Here is a 17,589-nt window from a genome sequence, read left to right on the forward strand (position 1 = left end):
GTATTAGTTTTTATGACATCTCGATAATTATTTATACAATACGATAGGATGCCATAAGATGCAACAAGATATTGTAATATTATTATGACGTTCTGTTATTTTTTATGATATTTTAATAATTATTTATAGGACATAACAGAATATTATAATATTATTATGATATCCTGTTATTTTTTATGGCATCTCAATAATTGTTTATACAATGCAATATGATATCATAAGATGCGATAGGATGCCATAATATTATTATGATATTTTGTTAGTTTTTATGATATTCCAATAATTATTTATAGAATGCAACAGTATATCATAAAATGCAATATGATGTTATAATATTATTATGACATTCTGTTATTTTTTATGATATCTCGATAATTGTTTATAGGATGCAACATTATATCATAGGATATAATAGGATGCCATAATATTATTATGACATCATGTTAGTTTTCATGATATTCTGATAATAATTTATAGGAGGCAATCGGATGTCATAGGATGCAACATGATATCATAGGAGCAAAATAGAGTAAATATATATATATATATATATATATATAATATATATATATTTTTTTTTTTGATTAGAATTTTTTTTTAAAAAAGCTGAGTTGTATTAAATGCCTGTCCTCTAATTAATTGTGCTACGTGATTCAATCTGATAAAAAGATATATTTTTTCTTTATTGGGAATGGTGGACAAAAAATTTCTTATGGCATCTAAATTATTTAGTTGATGGAAAGTGGAGGGGAGAAAAGACAGTTTTTGGAAAGTGGAGAAGGGACCTCTTGTTTGGTTGAAGTTTTAAGAAGAGAGAGAGTGAAAAAATTCTTTCTATGAGAAGTCACTTTGCACATTTCATAAAAAGTAGAAACCCACAAGAGAGGTGGGTTTTGGCACTTTCCATGGGATGAGAAGTGGTGGTACTTTTCTCTTTTCCAAAATATCTTTTTAAGATTTACAACTAAAATTTTATAAAATATCAATGGATGGTTACGATGAATACTGAATAGTGATATAATATTATATTAATATTATCTTAATATTTATATGAATATAATATTAATATTATAATATTTATTATATTTTAATATTTACATTAATATAATATTTTTATTAATATTAATATAATAATTATATTAATATATTAATATTTATATTAATATAATATAATATTTAATATATTTATTAATAAATTTATTATATTAAAATATTAATATAATATTAATATATATTAATATTATATTTATATAATAAATTATTATAGTTTAATGTTATATTATAATATATTAATATTATATTTTATATTAATATAAATATGATATTTATATTTATATAAAATTTAGGAGTAAAAAAAGTATGGTTTTAGATCTAGTAAGAGTATAATAGGTATTTAATATAGTTTTTTTTAAAAAAATAAATATTTAATTAAATATAAGCTATTCTGTAATTAGTTATTTTTTTATGATCAATCAAATATGTTAAATTTTTTTTTCTCAAGTAGTGATGCAGGCCAATCTTTCTCAGGAACTTTGAGCGGGCCTTAGCTGTGTAGCCCAAAATGAGTCCTGCTCTACTATTTAAAGAAAGCAACAGCCAATTGCCTGTGAACTGTTCTTTGACCCGATAAAAGAAAGATAGGACGTTCCTCATATGAAAATGAAAGTAAGACAAGATTTCTTGGAGCGTAGGTCTAGCCGTGTGCAATTTTTCTCCCTGGGCGGCACGCCGTTCCTACAAAAATCTTCGCCTTGTGGACTTTTTGTACTTTAGAAAACAGGCCTCGAATATTTTTGGACATTAGAAAACATGCAGAGATGGCCATAGGTTGAGTCAAATAGACTAATACTTATATCTATTTTATAATTTAAAATTTTATATCTATATCCATCTTGTATTTATTTTGAATCAGATCGGATCGAATAGAGTATATAGGGTAGAACAAGACAGGTTGGGAGATGACATCTGATAACCTTGGCAGTAATCGACATAGAGAGGGAGAAGGAGAGAGAGAGGAAAAAAAAAAAAAAAAAGAGAAAGTCACTAAATCAGTATATATTTTATAATTTAAAATTTTATATCTATATTCATCTTGTATTTATTTTGAATCAGATCGGATCGAATAGAATAGATAGGGTAGAACAAGATAGGTTGGGAGATGACATCTGATAGCCTTGGCAGTAATCGACATAGAGAGGGAGGGAGAGAGAGAGAACGAAAAAAAAAAAAGTCACTAAGTCAGTATACCAATATCTCAAGCAAGATGCATCCCAACATCTTATATTGGCCCGTACTATGTTTGGTTTAAGACATCATCTTGGAGTGGGCCTTATGTCATGAACTCCTAGATCAAGAGGACAATCCATCCAAGCTAATAAATTTATGTACTATTTTTTTTATTAGTCAATATAGGACTATAATAATCTCACCCATCTAATTATAATATAGTGTCTTTGTCATTGTTGGCTGCTATTCAAGAGAGGAGGGCCCATTGACGGTTAGTATCTCTCAATTAAAGGGTCATATGAATAATAAACATTGCGACATATAATGAACTGTGCCCTTATACCATTTGTTGTGGGTTTACGGTCAGGCTAAGCACCTTTTTATTGTGGCACTCCGACACTTGGCTGCCGCCTATGGATCAACTTTTTGACCCGATAAAAGAAATATGGGAGGCTTCTCATGAAGAAATTAGAGGAAGTCAAGATTTCTAGAAGTCTAGGTCCATCTATGACGCTACCGTTTTTGGCCTCGCGGGACACGTCATTCCTTCAAAATCTTCGCCTTGAACCTTTTTGTACTTTAGAAAACAAGGTTTTTCTTAGGGAAGGAAAGAAAAGAGCACGCCTCCCTCCTTTTGGGTTTAGCTTAAATTACCCAGCTAGAGCTCCTGTGCCACGTGCCCAAACTAAATTTCATCCAGGATACGAACACGTGTTAATATTTATATGCTAGATTTTGTGGGGATCTGTACGGCTGCCGAGCCGATCCAGCCTCCTTTACGCAAATTTCTTTGATGAGGACAAAGTTTTCCCACAACATTGCCGCAACATTTTCTTCTCGAAAATCTTTTGATGACGGCAAAGTCAATACAAGCTATTAATGTCAAAATCTAGTCCAATAGGTGAAAAATCGCTAGTAGACCGCTTGCGAGGAACAAAATCTAATCTGCACCCATCATCTTGCATACAGAAATAGAGGAAAAGCTCGAAGGTTATTAGAGCTGATCCGGACCTCTATCTATGCTTAAGTTAGATCAGTCTCCAAAGAGCAAAAAGAAAAAGAGGAGATATATGGAAAAAAGTATATTTTGATTGAGTAGCTCTTATCTCAATTTCTAGAGTTCGGAGTTAAGTCGAGAATAGATTCTTTTTTTTTTTTTTTTTTGGATCATCCCACAAATCCAAGTCTAATTAAAATAGATCTTCTTCGATGCCACGTGTCCACTCAAATTGGTTGATGCAAATTTAAGCCACCCTGTAAGCGGAAACATGTAGATTAAGTATATGAGACCACATGCCCAAATATTGGTTATTATAAAAAATAATTATTATAAATTTATAAGCCTTTTGGCTTCTCCTTTCTCTGTTATTATAGTAATATTGTTGGAGAAAAAAAAGATAACAGCCATTAAAATAATGGGTTATTGGATAATATAACAATTTATTATAATCTAATAACCTCCAAATGACCAAGTTTGTCTCACTTGAAAAAATATTTTTATTAAATGAACACTGCAATAATTTTTCATATATTATCCACTTGTCTATTACAATATGCTAATATAACAGTTATTATTTTAACATTGAATTTTGAAATCCTAAAGTGCAGGGTGGGGCACGACTGTTATAACGATCGTAACTGTTTTAGCTGGGATCATGAGAACGTAAAGAAATACCGCTCCTGAAACCTACCCGTCACGTGCGCCACCTACCTACCTCTCTCCTGCTCAGTTTTCTTTTCTCCCGTATTTTTCTTAGTCAGCAGTTTAGAAAAGAATGCTGCCCAAGTTTGAATAAACCAGCATGCGTTCGTCTTTGGTTCCATACCTACCATCCCACACAAACCTCTATAAAACCCCCATCCCTTGCTCACCATTCTCCATCTCATTTTCACTCATCACAACTCAGTAGTAGTGAAGCCTAGGAAACAATCAAGTTTAACGATGAGTCCCTCCACTTGGACCCTCGAGATCGAGTCCCCGGCCCCCGCCGCAAGGCTGTTCAAGGCGGTCCTCGACTGGCACAACCTGGCTCCTAAGCTCCTGCCCAATGTCATCGCAAGCGCCGCCGGTATCCAAGGTGATGGCAGCGTCGGAAGCGTCAGGCAGCTCAACTTCACCTCAGGTATATATTACAACCCACACCTCTGAAATTTTCTAGTCATAATTATCTGTATATATTCCATGTACTTAAGAGTTGGTGCAATTAATATTTGTAGCAATGCCTTTTGGCTATGTGAAGGAGCGCCTGGACTTCGTGGACTTCGACAAGTTTGAGTGCAAGCAAAGCCTGATCGAAGGCGGCGATCTCGGGAAGAAGATCGAGTCAGCCTCGACCCAGTTCAAGTTCGAGCAAACCAGCAAGGGAGTGTGTGTGTGCAAGGTGGTCACAACCTATAAGCCATTACCAGGAGTTGAGAACAAGGATGAGGTAGCCAAGGCAAAGGAAGCAGTGACCGCGATCATCAAGGCAGCAGAGGCCCACCTCCTGGCCAACCCTGGTTCCTACGCTTGAAGTGGTTCGGGTTTGAGCTCATACACCTGGTGGTGTGACAGAGAACTATAATCAGCAAGAGTTTGCGTACGTTTTGGAGTGAGCGTTTGCGAGGTTGTTCTGGTTGTTTCCATGCTTTCCTTTTCTACTGAGTGCCTCTCTATGGAAAATAATTAAATAAATAAACCAACTGGTTTAGTGTGTGTATGGCAGATTTGTGAACCTTCTTATAATGCCATCAGATTTACATAAAAGAAATTGAAAAAAAAAAAAAGTATATTTGAAAGAAAAAAAGGAGCAAAATTATGGCCGTCTTGTCAAGTGCTTCAGGCTTTTATTTTGTCCTTACAAATTTGATTTTATCCAACTATTTTCACTCGCTTGGCATTTTATTCGTGTGCTATTCACCCAAATAGATTTTTGACTAACTGATGACTTGAGTTAGTTTGTACTGGTTAAAAGATCAATTCTTCGGTCATCCCATAGCCTCTCGAGTAGGGTTAATTACAAGCTCCCGCAAGCAATGACCCATCAAGGATTCTGCTTATATTACTATGTACCGGTACACATCCACCATGGGACTAAGACTTAAAAACTTGCTATTTGGATTATCCCACATATCATTCTTTTTGGTATGATGGGCTTGATATACATCCAATCAAACCGTTTTAGATAGGTTAATACTGAATCTAGAAAGGGTAGCAAATTTTTTTCTTCAATGAGCCAACTAGGCTAATAGAGTCCTCCAAACATCATTCCTCTAGCTAGCTTGTATAAATTCCTCGATAAAGATATCTCATTACAAAAACCATTTGCTCTTCCGAGGAAAAAACTTTTTATATATCCTAATAAGTTTGTTTATAACCACCATATTACAAGCCTATAAGTAGCTACAACAGCCTCCTTAGTAGTGGTGGATTATCTACAGGTAGACTTGGATTTGACCAACACCATTAAAGAGTGAATTTAGATTTTATTGTTCATAGAAAAGAATGATTGTTCTACTTTTGCGATATCGACCATTGAATCATATCTTGCACAAATTTCAAAGTATTTTAATTTTTTTATTTAGGACCTACGCAAGTCTTAAAGTCGCAATTGCATGATCTAACAGTGGATTTGTATGAAGGAAGGTGAATTCTTCTTTTGTGCAAAAAAGATAAACCCTATCCTTAAAGAGTAGCTAGGCTAAACTTGATCCAGCATTGCTATAATCCAGCATGACATAGACTAGGTTCCATGCACAGTTCATAACTTTGACCTGACACAACCCAAGCAAGCTTTGATTTAAACTGAGCACACATTAAAAGCAAACCATAGGTTGCTATTTTTACCATTGATTTTGTTAAAACAACTAAGAGATCACATGAAATTTTGTAATTACTTTCATGGAATTTAAATTTTTCAACACGCACATTTTCTGGGATGGAACCTGTGAATTCTTAGATGCTACATGCATACTGAACTTTATCAAGAAACATTCATGCATCCTAACATCTAATATTGGCCATGAGGGCTCTACGACTTCATAATTGAGTCGGCCTTGTGTCATACACTCACAGTCTAAATGTTTAAGCTATAAAGAGCACGATCGGCCACCTTAATGAATTTATATGAGGTCGCTTTATTAGTCAATATGAAATTATAACATTTTTCTCTACCCTGGTGATATCCTCGTTATCAATGGCGCTTATTCGAAGAGAGGGGCCTACCATGGCCTAAGTTCTTCTCTCAACAAAAAGTCTAGATGGCTAATGAAGTTTGAGACGTACAATAGGCGTAACTTTGACATCACTTGTCACAGTTTCACGGTCCAAAACAAAGCTATCGGAAGGACCGGCCGAACTAATGGGCTCTTATGACAATTTTTTATTAGTCAATATTGGAGCATGACATTTAGTTGCTCCGTCGCGATATGAGTGGATATGCGTCTCCGTTCCGTTCTGTGACGCTACCACCGTAAGACCGGCGCCTTCTTGCCCTGCGGCTGCGGGGCACGTCATTCCGTCAAAATCTCCGCCTTGAACCTTGAACCCTTTGCACTTCAGAAAACAAGCCTTCCGCAGGGGAACAAAAAGCATGGAAGCAGGCCCCTCCGCTTGGGAAAATATTTGTGGCAGCGGTGGCACCACATTAAATTTATCATAATTTAATAAAAATATTTATATTTCATCGAATATCATGAATAATATTCCATTCTAACGATCGAGTTTCGATTTTTGATTAAATTGTGACAGTTTTTTTTTTTTTTTTTTTTGACGCGGTATCTCTTCGATTGTAGAGCTCCTGCCACATACATCAACGGGATTTTAATGTGCAAAAAAGAAAATCTAAATTTATATGCTGGATTCAAACGCGTGTTAGAATTTATATGCTGGATTTTGCTGTGACATGTGCAGACTGCGGAGCTGATCAAGCCGCCTCATAAATTTCTTTGAGGACGGCAAAGTTTTTCCAGACCATAATAATTTTTTTTTGTAAAGACCCAGACCATAATAATTAATGCAAGCTACAGCCCTCAAAACCTGATCAGGTAGGGAGAAGGCTGCTGGTAGATTGGCATGCCGGGAGGAAGATCTGTGCCCATCTTCCTGCATGTAAGAAATAAAAAGAAGAGCGTGAAGATTGTCAGAGCAGATCCAATCAAAAATCCTCTGATATGCTCAAGTTAAATAAGATTTTAAAGAATTATAGGAGATGAAATTATACAACCAAAGAAAAATGTTTGTTTGGCATCCTTTCATAGGCGAAGGATCCTTAACCCAATGACAATTGGATTGGTGTTTGGATTGAATTCGGATCAAATTATCAATCCAAATGAAATCTATTTGTTAAGTAAATTAGAAATTCTGATTTAAATCTTATTTATTTATTAAATAGATAATCTATAATTCTTTTATTAATAGATCAAATTAAATTAAATTTAATAGATTAAAAGATTTAAATAGATTAAACATTTTAATGGATCAGATTAAACATAACAAAAATAAATTAAGCAGATTTTAAATAAATGAAGTAGATTTTGAATGGATTAAATTAGTCAAATTATGATTTAATTAAATTATTAAATAGTTAAAATAGACTAAATGGATTAAAGATCTAAATTTAAATCTAATTCATTCAATAAATAGATATTGACCAGCTAATGAGAATGGTTAATTTAAACAAACGTGCATGTGACCCCAGCCCGCATATTGGTTATTAGTAAAAAAATGGTTATTATAAATTTATACTGCTCTTTAGCTCCTTCCTTTTCCCGTTGTTATAGCAATAAAACAGAAAAAGCGATAACAGACGTTATAGTGGGTTATTGGGCAATATAACAATTTATTATAATCTAAACAATGTCCAGATAACTAAGGTTTATCTAGCCTGAAAATAATACTATTTATTAAATAACACTTAGAGAATAGAGGGTCGGTTTTCATATATTATTTTAATATTAAAAGTTTAAAATCATAAACTGCGGCGGGGGGGCCATATATTGACTGTTATAATCATCATAAATGTACGAATACGGTTGACTAAAACAAAACCTTGATGCGAGACACCTAGCTACCCCTCTCCCACGCACTTCTTTCCTCCCTTCATTTTCTTAGTCAGCAGTTTAGCAAATTAAAGAACGCTGCCCAAAACCAGCATGCGTGCTTCTTGGTTTAAATACCTACCATTCCACCCAAACCCTCTCCACCGTCCATATGGTCCGGGATTTGCTCCGGTTCACTTGCACCTGGTGCATGCAACAATTTCTCCTATAAAATCCCCATCCCTTGCTCACCATTCTCCATCTCATTTTCGCTCACCACAACTCAGTAGAAGGATTGAAGCCTAGGAAAACAATCCAATTTAACCATGAGTCCCTCCATTTGGACCCTCGAGATCGAGTCTCCGGTCCCCGCCGCAAGGCTGTTCAAGGCGGTCCTCGACTGGCACAGCCTGGCCCCTAAGCTCCTCCCCAACATCGTCGCAAGCGCCGTCGGTGTCCAAGGTGACGGCAGCGTCGGAAGTGTCCGGCAGCTCAACTTCACCTCAGGTATGTATTACAACCAGCACCTCTGAAATTTTTCTAGTCTTAATTATCTGTATATATTTCATGTACTTAAGAGCTGGTGCCATTCATATTTGTAGCAATGCCATTTGGGTATGTGAAGGAGCGCCTGGATTTTGTGGACTTCGACAAGTTTGAGTGCAAGCAAAGCCTGATCGAAGGCGGTGATCTCGGAAAGAAGATTGAGTCCGCCTCGACCCAGTTCAAGTTCGAGCAAACCAGCAAGGGAGGGTGTGTGTGCAAGGTGGTGACAACCTATAAGCCATTACCAGGAGTTGAGAACAAGGATGAGGTAGCCAAGGGAAAGGAAGCGGTAACCGGGATCATCAAGGGAGCAGAGGCCTTCCTTTTGGCCAATCCTGGTGTCTACGCTTGAAGTTGTTCGGGTTTGAGCTCATATACCTGGTGGTGTGATGGGACCATGATCAGCAAGAGTTTGCGTTTGGTGTGAGCGTTTGCGAGGTTGTTCTGGTTGTTTCCATGCTTTCCTTTTCTAGATGAGTGCACCGCTATGGAAAATAATTAAATAAATAAACCAGCTGGTTTAGCGTGCGTATGGCAGATTTGCGATCCTTTTTACATTGCCATCAGAATTACATAAAAGAAATGGAAAAAAAGCATATTTGAAGAAAAAATAAAAGAGAAAAATTATGATGTCACATTCCGATACTGTGGTCCAAGCTGGATACAGAACAGATTACCGCACGCCCTTAGAGTTTAACCCCAGACATACATGCAAGGCTTGCCTTTATTTTTCAAAAATATCATATCAAACCATACCCATACCCAGAGAGCGGTAGTAAAAACAAATTTCTAATTTTATTAATTCAAATAAAAAATTCATTAATATTTAAATTTATTAATAAATAAAATAAATATTTATTCAAAAAATAAATGTTCTTTAAGATCTTAAGCTCCTCGCTGCTTGCTCTGAGTCCCCATATATTTCTTTTGGATCAAAAAAAAAAAAAAAAGTTACCAATATCTCCGAAGGCTCAAATATAATTATATTCTTTTCCAAACATAATAATTGACAATAATAGATGTATAAAGTAACATAATTTTAATTTTCAAAACATGTCATGCATAATAATAAAATTTAAAATTCTCTTTCAGTTTTTGGTGACTACGGTCGCGATCAATCCCATGACAAGACTCAGAAGAGATGAGTTTTTAAATACAGAACATGCAATCCATCAGTGTGTACCAGTTATCAGTCTTACTTGTTGGGCATAGAAGGAAATTAGCTCTGATTCACACGGTCACAATTAACTCTATATATAGGACAAAAAGATTCGTTCTGAAATCAAATATACGATGCGTCAGTCTGTGCCAGAGATTAGCCATGACTGGCTAGGCTCAGAAGAACTAACTCTGTAGCAATCAGTTCTAATTGGCTAGGTATAGAAGAAAATAGTTTCTAATTGTGTAGCTAATAATCAGTCCTGTTGGTTAGACCGAGATTATAGTATACTAGAGAGTTTTTCTCATAACCAACATATTTATTTTCATAACACAAATTTTCATATTTTATCTCTAAAAAGAAAAGAATATTTTTTTATTCAAAAAATTATGCAAGCATAGAACCATGCAATATAGGAGAACCATCATATTTAAAATTTATAAACATGTTAGTGTATATGATCCATTATTTTGAATTTCATAAGATACGTAATGTCCAAACTTTCAATTTTCTAAATACCATAATTTTTGTTCAATTTCTAAATTGGAAAGTACAAGAAGTATGTTAAGTAAAATTCCAGAGATAAATAGAACTATAGTCGATCGGATCTAAAATTCTACGATCTTGAGAGCCCGATGTCTAGGTCCGGTGCTCCACTGGTGATGAAGGTTCTAGCACAAGCAGTTCATAAATTTATTAGCCTTCAATTTGAGAAAGATAAATAGAAAGAGGCTCTTAGTCTGGTACTCCTGATCTAGATCAATGTTTGGGTCAGTTGGTGAGTCAGATCTTTATGGTTTAGATTGACTTAAACTCAATTGGATTGGGTTCCGAGGGTTTACTGAAAGGTTGAATTCTTTTTCCTCCCCTCTCTCTTTTTCTCTCTATTCCTCTCTCTCTCTTTCTTCCTTCCTTCTCTCTCTCTCTATTTCTTTCTCTCTTTTTCTCTCTTTCTCCATCTCTTTCTCTCTCCTCTCTCTCTTTTTTTCTTCTTTTCTTTCTTCCTCTCTTCTTTTGCTGAACTGTGGTTCCACCAAGATTTTCGAAGGGAAAGCAGAGGGGAGGAGGGGTGGGGTTGGTGGTGGCACGGCAACGACTAGAGGCACCGGCGGTCTGGTCATGCATAGGGGGGTCCAAGAGAAAGAGAAAGGGGCACTACCCCTTGCTACTATGGTAGCAGCACCTAAGCCGAAAGAAAGGGAGGAGGGCTTATCGACGGTGAAAGGCTGTGGCTAGAGAGTTCCAATGGTAAAAAAAAAATACCCAAAAACTTTTCTAAATAGAGGAGATATAGAGGATTATGGAGGAAGGGGGTTTTTGGGCGATGGCAGTTTGATTGCGATAGCTCGACGGTTGTCAGAGGTGAGGAAGAAGAGAGGGGGAGGGGCTTCGATTGTGAATCAATCAAGAGGAGGTGGGGTTTAAGAAGAAAAGGATGGGAAGAGATAGACTCGATTCAACCGCAGATAAAGTCATCCTTCACTAGTATAACCATCCCAAATGGCCTTCGACCATTCCTAATATGCCTGTGAGGCTTATTCAATCGTTCGCATGACCTTATCCCCTTCCATGTAAGGGATCAGGTAGTGGATTAGGTTCCTCTTTTTTGATCCAAAAAAAAATTTGAAAATTTATGATGAAGTCGGCAAATCTTGCTAACTTTATCCCAAATCGGATCCAATTGGACTGGTTCTCATATTTGGCCATCCAGTCAAATGTCTCAGTCTTTTATTTTGTCCTTATAAACTTGATTTTATTCAACTACTTTCACTTGCTTGGCATTTTATTTGCGTGCTATTCATCTGAATAGATTATTGACTCATTGATGACTTGAGTTAGTCTATGGATAAGAGATCAATTATTCAGCCATCCCATAGCCTCCTGAGCGGGGTTACAAGCTCACGCTAGTAGTGACCCATCCTCTACTTACATTACCATGTAATAGTACAGTACATATCCAACATGAGACTAAGACTTGAAAATTTGGTATTTGGATTATCCCACATATCATTCTTTTTGGTACCATGAGCTTGATATGCACTGTATATGGACCATAACGACAATTAATGAATTTCAATTTGAATCAGCTACATCCAATCAAACCATTTTAGATAGGTTATTGAATCTAGCAAGGGTAGAAAATTTTTGTCTTGGTTAAGCCAACTAGGCTGATATAGTCCTCCAAATATCATTCCTCTAGCTCGTATAAACTCCTTGATGAAGATCTCTCATTACAAAAACCATTTACTCCTCCACAGAAAAAGCTCTTTATATATCCTAATAAGTTTGTTTATAATCCCCATATTACAAGCCTATCAGCAGCTATAATAGCCTCGCTAGTAGCGGTGGATTATCTAAAAGGTAGTTTTGGATTTAACCAACACCATTAAAAAGTGAATTTAGGTTGTATTGTTCACAAAAAAGAATGATTGATCTTCTTTTGTGATATCGACCATTGAATCATATCCTGCACATATCTCAAAGCAATCCAATTTTTTATTTAGGACTTGCACAAGTCTTGAAGTCACATTGCGTGATCCAATGGTGGACTTGTGTGAAGGAAGATGAATCCTTCTTTCATGCAAAAGAGATAACCCCTGTCCTTAAAGATAGGCTAAATTTGATGTAGCATCTCTCTAATCCAACATGGCACATACTAGGTTCAACGTACGGTGCCGTAACTTCGACCTAACACAACCCAAGCAAGATCTGATTTCAACTTAGGACACATTAAAAGCAAACCATAGGTTGCTATTTTTATAACTCAATTTTGTTAAAACAGCTAAGAGATCACATGAAATTTTGCAACTACAAATTCACGGAATCTAAATTTTTCAAGATACATTTTCTGAGATCGAACTTGTAGATTCTGAGGTGCTATATGCATGCTAATCTTTCTCAAGAAACATGCATGCATCCTAACATCTGATATTGGCCATGAGGGCTTTATGACTTCATCATATTTGAGTAGGCCGTGTGTCATACACTCATAATCTAAATACTTAAGCTATTGGGAGGAGGATCGGCCCAGCTTAATAAATCTATATGGGATCTTTGTTTTATTAGTCAATATGAAACTGTAATAATCTCTCTACCCTCATAATATCCTCGTTGTCCATGGTGCCTACTTGAAGCGGGGGTCTATCAATGGCCTAGGTTCTTCTCAACTCTGGTATCTCTCAGCAAATAGTCCAGATGACTAATGAAGTTTGAGACGCATATAACTTGTCACAGTTTCACGGTCCAAAAAGAATGCTATTGGAAGGAGGACCGGCCGAATTAATGGACTCTCATGGCAACGTCATATTAGTCAATATTGGAGTATGACATTTAGTTGCGCTGTCCGGATATGAGTGGATATCTAGAAGCCTAGTTCTCTGTTCTGTTCTGTGACGCTACCACCGTAAGACCGGCGCCTTGTTGCCCTGCGGCGGCCGCCGCCGCATTGCGTGGTGCAATTGGACCGCGCAAATACCACGGTGGATAGGACTATAGTATTCATTTATAGATGAACAGTTCTTACCCTCATGGCAATTGGATTGGGTCATCCCGAATTTGAGTCGGATTCCGATCAAATTATCGATCCAAATGACATTTATTTATTAAATAAATTAAAAATTTAAATTTAGATTCAATCTATTTATTAAACAAATAACTTATAATTTATTTATTAATAGATCAATTTAAATTAAAATTATTTTTAATAGATTAAAAAGATTTAAATAGATTAAACAGCTTAATTAAATGGATCGAACTAAACATAACAAAAATAAATTAAGCCGAATTTAAACCAATGAAGTAGGCTTTGAACTGGTTAAATGGATTGGATTATGATTCAATTAAATTATTAAATAAATTAAAATAGAATAAATAAATCAAAAATTTAAATTTAATTCTAATCTATTTAACAAATAGGTATTCATCCGCCGGTGAGAATAATTAATATAAACATAGGCTGCCACGTGACCACAGCCTGCATATTGATTATTATAAAAAAAAGAGAATGGTTATTATAAATTTATAGTGCTTATTTTAGTCCCTTCCTTTTTCCCGTTTTAATAGCAATAAAATGGAAAAAGCGATAACAGACGTTGCAGTGGGTTATTGGGCAATATAACAATTTATTATAATCTAAACAATCTCCAAATAACTAAGGTTGTCTAGCCTGAAAATAATATTTTATTAAATAAACACTTAAAGGGTTGGGCTTTCATATATTATTTTAATATTAAAAATTTTAAATCATAAACTAAGGCTTGGCGCATATATCGAACGATCGCAAATGTTTTAGCTCGGATCCGTCAGAACGTAAAATACCATCCACGGAACCCAACCTCGATGTGAGACACCTAACTACTTCTCTCCCACGCACTTCTTTCCTCCCTTCATTTTCTTAGTCAGCAGTTTAGCAAAGAACGCTAGCCAAATTTGAATAAACCAGCATGCGTTCGTCTTGGTTCCATACCTACCATCCCACACAAACCCTCTATAAAACCCCCATCCCTTGCTCACCATTCTCCATCTCATTTTCACTCATCACAACTCAGTAGTAGTAGTAGTGAAGCCTAGGAAACAATCCAGTTTAACCATGAGTCCCTCCACCTGGACCCTTGAGATCGAGTCCCCGGCCCCCGCCGCAAGGCTGTTCAAGGCCGTCCTCGACTGGCACAACCTGGCCCCTAAGCTCCTGCCCAACATCGTCGCAAGCGCCGTCGGTGTCCAAGGTGATGGCAGCGTCGGAAGTGTCCGGCAGCTCAACTTCACCTCAGGTATATATTACAACCCACACCTCTGAAATTTTCTAGTTTTAATTATCTGCATATATTTCATGTACTTAAGAGTTGGTGCAATTCATATTTGTAGCAATGCCATTTGGGTATGTGAAGGAGCGCCTGGACTTTGTGGACTTCGACAAGTTTGAGTTCAAGCAAAGCCTGGTGGAAGGCGGTGACCTCGGGAAGAAGATCGAGTCAGCCTCGAGCCAGTTCAAGTTCGAGCAAACCAGCAAGGGAGGGTGCGTGTGCAAGGTGGTGACAACCTATAAGCCATTACCAGGAGTTGAGAACAAGGATGAGGTAGCCAAGGGAAAGGAAGCAGTGACCGGGATCATCAAGGCAGCAGAGGCCCACCTCCTGGCCAACACTGGTGCCTACGCTTGAAGTTGTTCGGGTTTGAGCTCATATACCTGGTGGTGTGATAGGACCACAATCAGCAGGAGTTTGCGTTTGGTGTGAGCGTTTGTGAGGTTGTTCTGGTTGTTTAATTCCATGCTTTCCTTTTCTACTGAGTATCTCCCTATGGAGAATAATTAAGTAAACCAATTGGTTTGGTGTGTGCATGGCATGCAGATTTGCCAACCTTTTTACAGTGCCATCAGATTTACATAAAAGAAATTGAAAAAAAAGTATATTTGAAAGGAAAAAAAAGAGAGAAAAATTATGGTGTACGGTCAAGTTCCCGCTTTTATTTTGTCTTTATAAACTTGATTTTATTCGACTACTTTCACTCGCTTGGCATTTAATTCGCGTGCTATTCACCCGGATAGATTTTTGACCCACTGATGACTTTAGTTTGTGGATAAGAGACCAATTCTTCGGCCATCCCATAGCCTCCCGAGCAGAGTTACAAGCTAACGCTAGCAGTGACCCATCAAGGGCGGCATATATACATGAGTATGTAATAGTACAAATCCAGCATGGGACCAAGACTTGAAAACTTGGTATTTGGATTATCCCACATATCATTCTTTTTGGTACGGTTAGCTTGATATGCCCCATATATGGACGACAAAGACGGTTAACGAATTCGACTTCTAATCGGATGCATCCAATCAAACTGTTTTACATAGATTTCCAAATCTAGCAAGGATAGAAATTTTTTTCTTGATTGAGCCAACTAGGCTGATATAGTCCTCCAAACATCATTCCTCTACTATAAACTCCTGGATGAAGATCTATCATTACAAAAAACATTAACTCTTCCGGGGAAAAACTCTTTCCATATCTAATAAGTTTGTTTGTAATCCCCGGCTGTAGCCGCGGTGGGTTAGCTAAAGTTAGTCTTAGATTTGACCAACACCATTAAAGAGCGAATTAATTAGGCTGTATCTTTCACATAAAAAGAATAATTAATCTTTTTTCATGATATCGACCGTTGTATCACATCTTGCACAGATCTCAAACCACTCTTTTAAAAAAAAAAAAAATAGCACCCACATAGATCTCAAAGTAGTCATTTGCGTGATCTCAAAGTAGTCATTGCACTCCCTTTAATCCAGCACAAACAGGCTTGGTTCAATCCCCTGTGCCATAACTTTCACTTGATATAGCCCAAGCAAGCTCTGGTTTCAACTTAGGATGCATTAAAAGCAAACCATAGTTTGCTATTTTTGTCGCTCAATTTTGTCATTGTTAAGAGATTACATGAAATTTTGTAATTACAATCATGGAATTTAAATTTTTTCAACACATTTTTTGGGGCAAAATCTTTAGATTCTTAGATGCTATATGCAAACTAATTTTTCTGAAGATACATGCATCCCAACATGCTATATTGGCCATGAAAGGGCTTCATATTTTAGTTGGCTTTGTGTCATGCACTTATAGCCCAAATGCTTAAGCTATTAAGAGGATCGGCCCAAATTAATAAATCCGTATGACACTGTTTTTTATAGAATTATAATAATCTTCTCCACCCTCATGATATCCTCGTCTTTGATGGTGCCTACTTGAAGAGGGAGGTTCACCCATTGCCTATGTCATCCTCAAATCTAGTATATCTCAATAAAGAGTCTAGATGACTAATGAAGTTTCTGACGGACGATAGGCATAACTTTGATATTACTTGTCTAGACTTACAGTCCAAAAACTTAACTTCTTGGAAGGAGGACTAGCTGGACTAATTAACTTATAGGACATCTTTTTTATTAGTCAATATCCAAGTATGACACTTAGTTTCTCTGTCCCAATATGAGTCCTACTTCTACTACTATTAAAAGAAAGGAACATATAAATATTGTTTTCCTTGCCGACCATACGACCCTCGGAATCATCTTTTTGATCAGTTGAAAGATAGACTTAACGTTTCTAAGTAAGAAAAAAAAAGAGGGAGATCAAGAAGATTTCTAGAAGCCCAGGTCTCCGTTCTCTGACGCTACCACCGTTAGACCTGTCCTTCCTGCGCCGTGGGGCACGTCATTCCGTCAAAATCTTCGCCGTGAACCTAAAACCTTTTGTACTTTAGAAAACAAGACTTTTCATGAAGGTAAAAATGAAAGAAAGCAAGCCTCTTTGTTTTGTGCTGGGCTTAACGCTTCATCTAGCAGGTCAAAAAACCTAGCAAGAGCTCCTGCCACGTATCCAAATTAAAATTTCATGTACCAAAAAAAAAAAAAGAAAAACACTAAATTTTCATGCAGGATATGAACGTATGTTAGAGTTTATATGCTGGATTTTGCGGTGACGTGTCATGTGGAGCTGATCAAGCCTCCTTCTCGCAAGTATCTTTGTGAACGACAAAGTTTTGCCATACCATAATAATTAATACAATTGCTATCACCACCAAAGTCGAGGGCCCTCGAATGCAAAGGACTCCTAGGAACAACGAAAGAAGAAGAAAGACATTTGGAAGAAAGGATACCT

At 36.6% G+C, this 17,589-nt stretch overlaps 3 protein-coding genes across 3 annotated transcripts; all 3 read left to right on the plus strand.

The window, feature by feature from the left end:
* Nucleotides 1-4,110: 4,110 nt before the first annotated feature.
* LOC105057431 (pathogenesis-related protein 1) lies at nucleotides 4,111-4,925 on the plus strand. Its single transcript, XM_010940037.4, has 2 exons — nucleotides 4,111-4,349; nucleotides 4,444-4,925. The coding sequence occupies exons 1-2, from the start codon at nucleotides 4,169-4,171 to the stop codon at nucleotides 4,737-4,739; spliced, it is 477 nt and encodes a 158-aa protein (XP_010938339.1). The 5' UTR covers nucleotides 4,111-4,168; the 3' UTR covers nucleotides 4,740-4,925.
* A 3,525-nt stretch (nucleotides 4,926-8,450) lies between these two features.
* On the plus strand, nucleotides 8,451-9,322 carry LOC105057432 (pathogenesis-related protein 1). Its single transcript, XM_010940038.4, has 2 exons — nucleotides 8,451-8,751; nucleotides 8,847-9,322. Exons 1-2 carry the CDS (start codon nucleotides 8,571-8,573, stop codon nucleotides 9,140-9,142), a joined length of 477 nt encoding a protein of 158 aa, XP_010938340.1. The 5' UTR covers nucleotides 8,451-8,570; the 3' UTR covers nucleotides 9,143-9,322.
* Nucleotides 9,323-14,465: 5,143 nt separating this feature from the next.
* Nucleotides 14,466-15,285, plus strand: LOC105057434 (pathogenesis-related protein 1). The gene is made up of 2 exons (XM_010940039.4): nucleotides 14,466-14,718; nucleotides 14,813-15,285. The coding sequence occupies exons 1-2, from the start codon at nucleotides 14,538-14,540 to the stop codon at nucleotides 15,106-15,108; spliced, it is 477 nt and encodes a 158-aa protein (XP_010938341.1). The 5' UTR covers nucleotides 14,466-14,537; the 3' UTR covers nucleotides 15,109-15,285.
* The last annotated feature ends 2,304 nt before the right edge of the window (nucleotides 15,286-17,589 follow it).

The sequence above is a fragment of the Elaeis guineensis genome, chromosome 14 (assembly GCF_000442705.2).
Source record: "Elaeis guineensis isolate ETL-2024a chromosome 14, EG11, whole genome shotgun sequence".
Lineage (NCBI taxonomy): Eukaryota > Viridiplantae > Streptophyta > Magnoliopsida > Arecales > Arecaceae > Elaeis > Elaeis guineensis.

Bases quoted from the DNA above. Each gene is read 5' to 3' on its own strand.
- LOC105057432 (XM_010940038.4), top strand. From the start codon at position 8,571: ATGAGTCCCTCCATTTGGACCCTCGAGATCGAGTCTCCGGTCCCCGCC. The intron at 8,752-8,846 runs GTATGTATTACA...TCATATTTGTAG, and splicing joins GCAGCTCAACTTCACCTCAG to CAATGCCATTTGGGTATGTG.
- LOC105057434 (XM_010940039.4), top strand. From the start codon at position 14,538: ATGAGTCCCTCCACCTGGACCCTTGAGATCGAGTCCCCGGCCCCCGCC. The intron at 14,719-14,812 runs GTATATATTACA...TCATATTTGTAG, and splicing joins GCAGCTCAACTTCACCTCAG to CAATGCCATTTGGGTATGTG.
- LOC105057431 (XM_010940037.4), top strand. From the start codon at position 4,169: ATGAGTCCCTCCACTTGGACCCTCGAGATCGAGTCCCCGGCCCCCGCC. The intron at 4,350-4,443 runs GTATATATTACA...TAATATTTGTAG, and splicing joins GCAGCTCAACTTCACCTCAG to CAATGCCTTTTGGCTATGTG.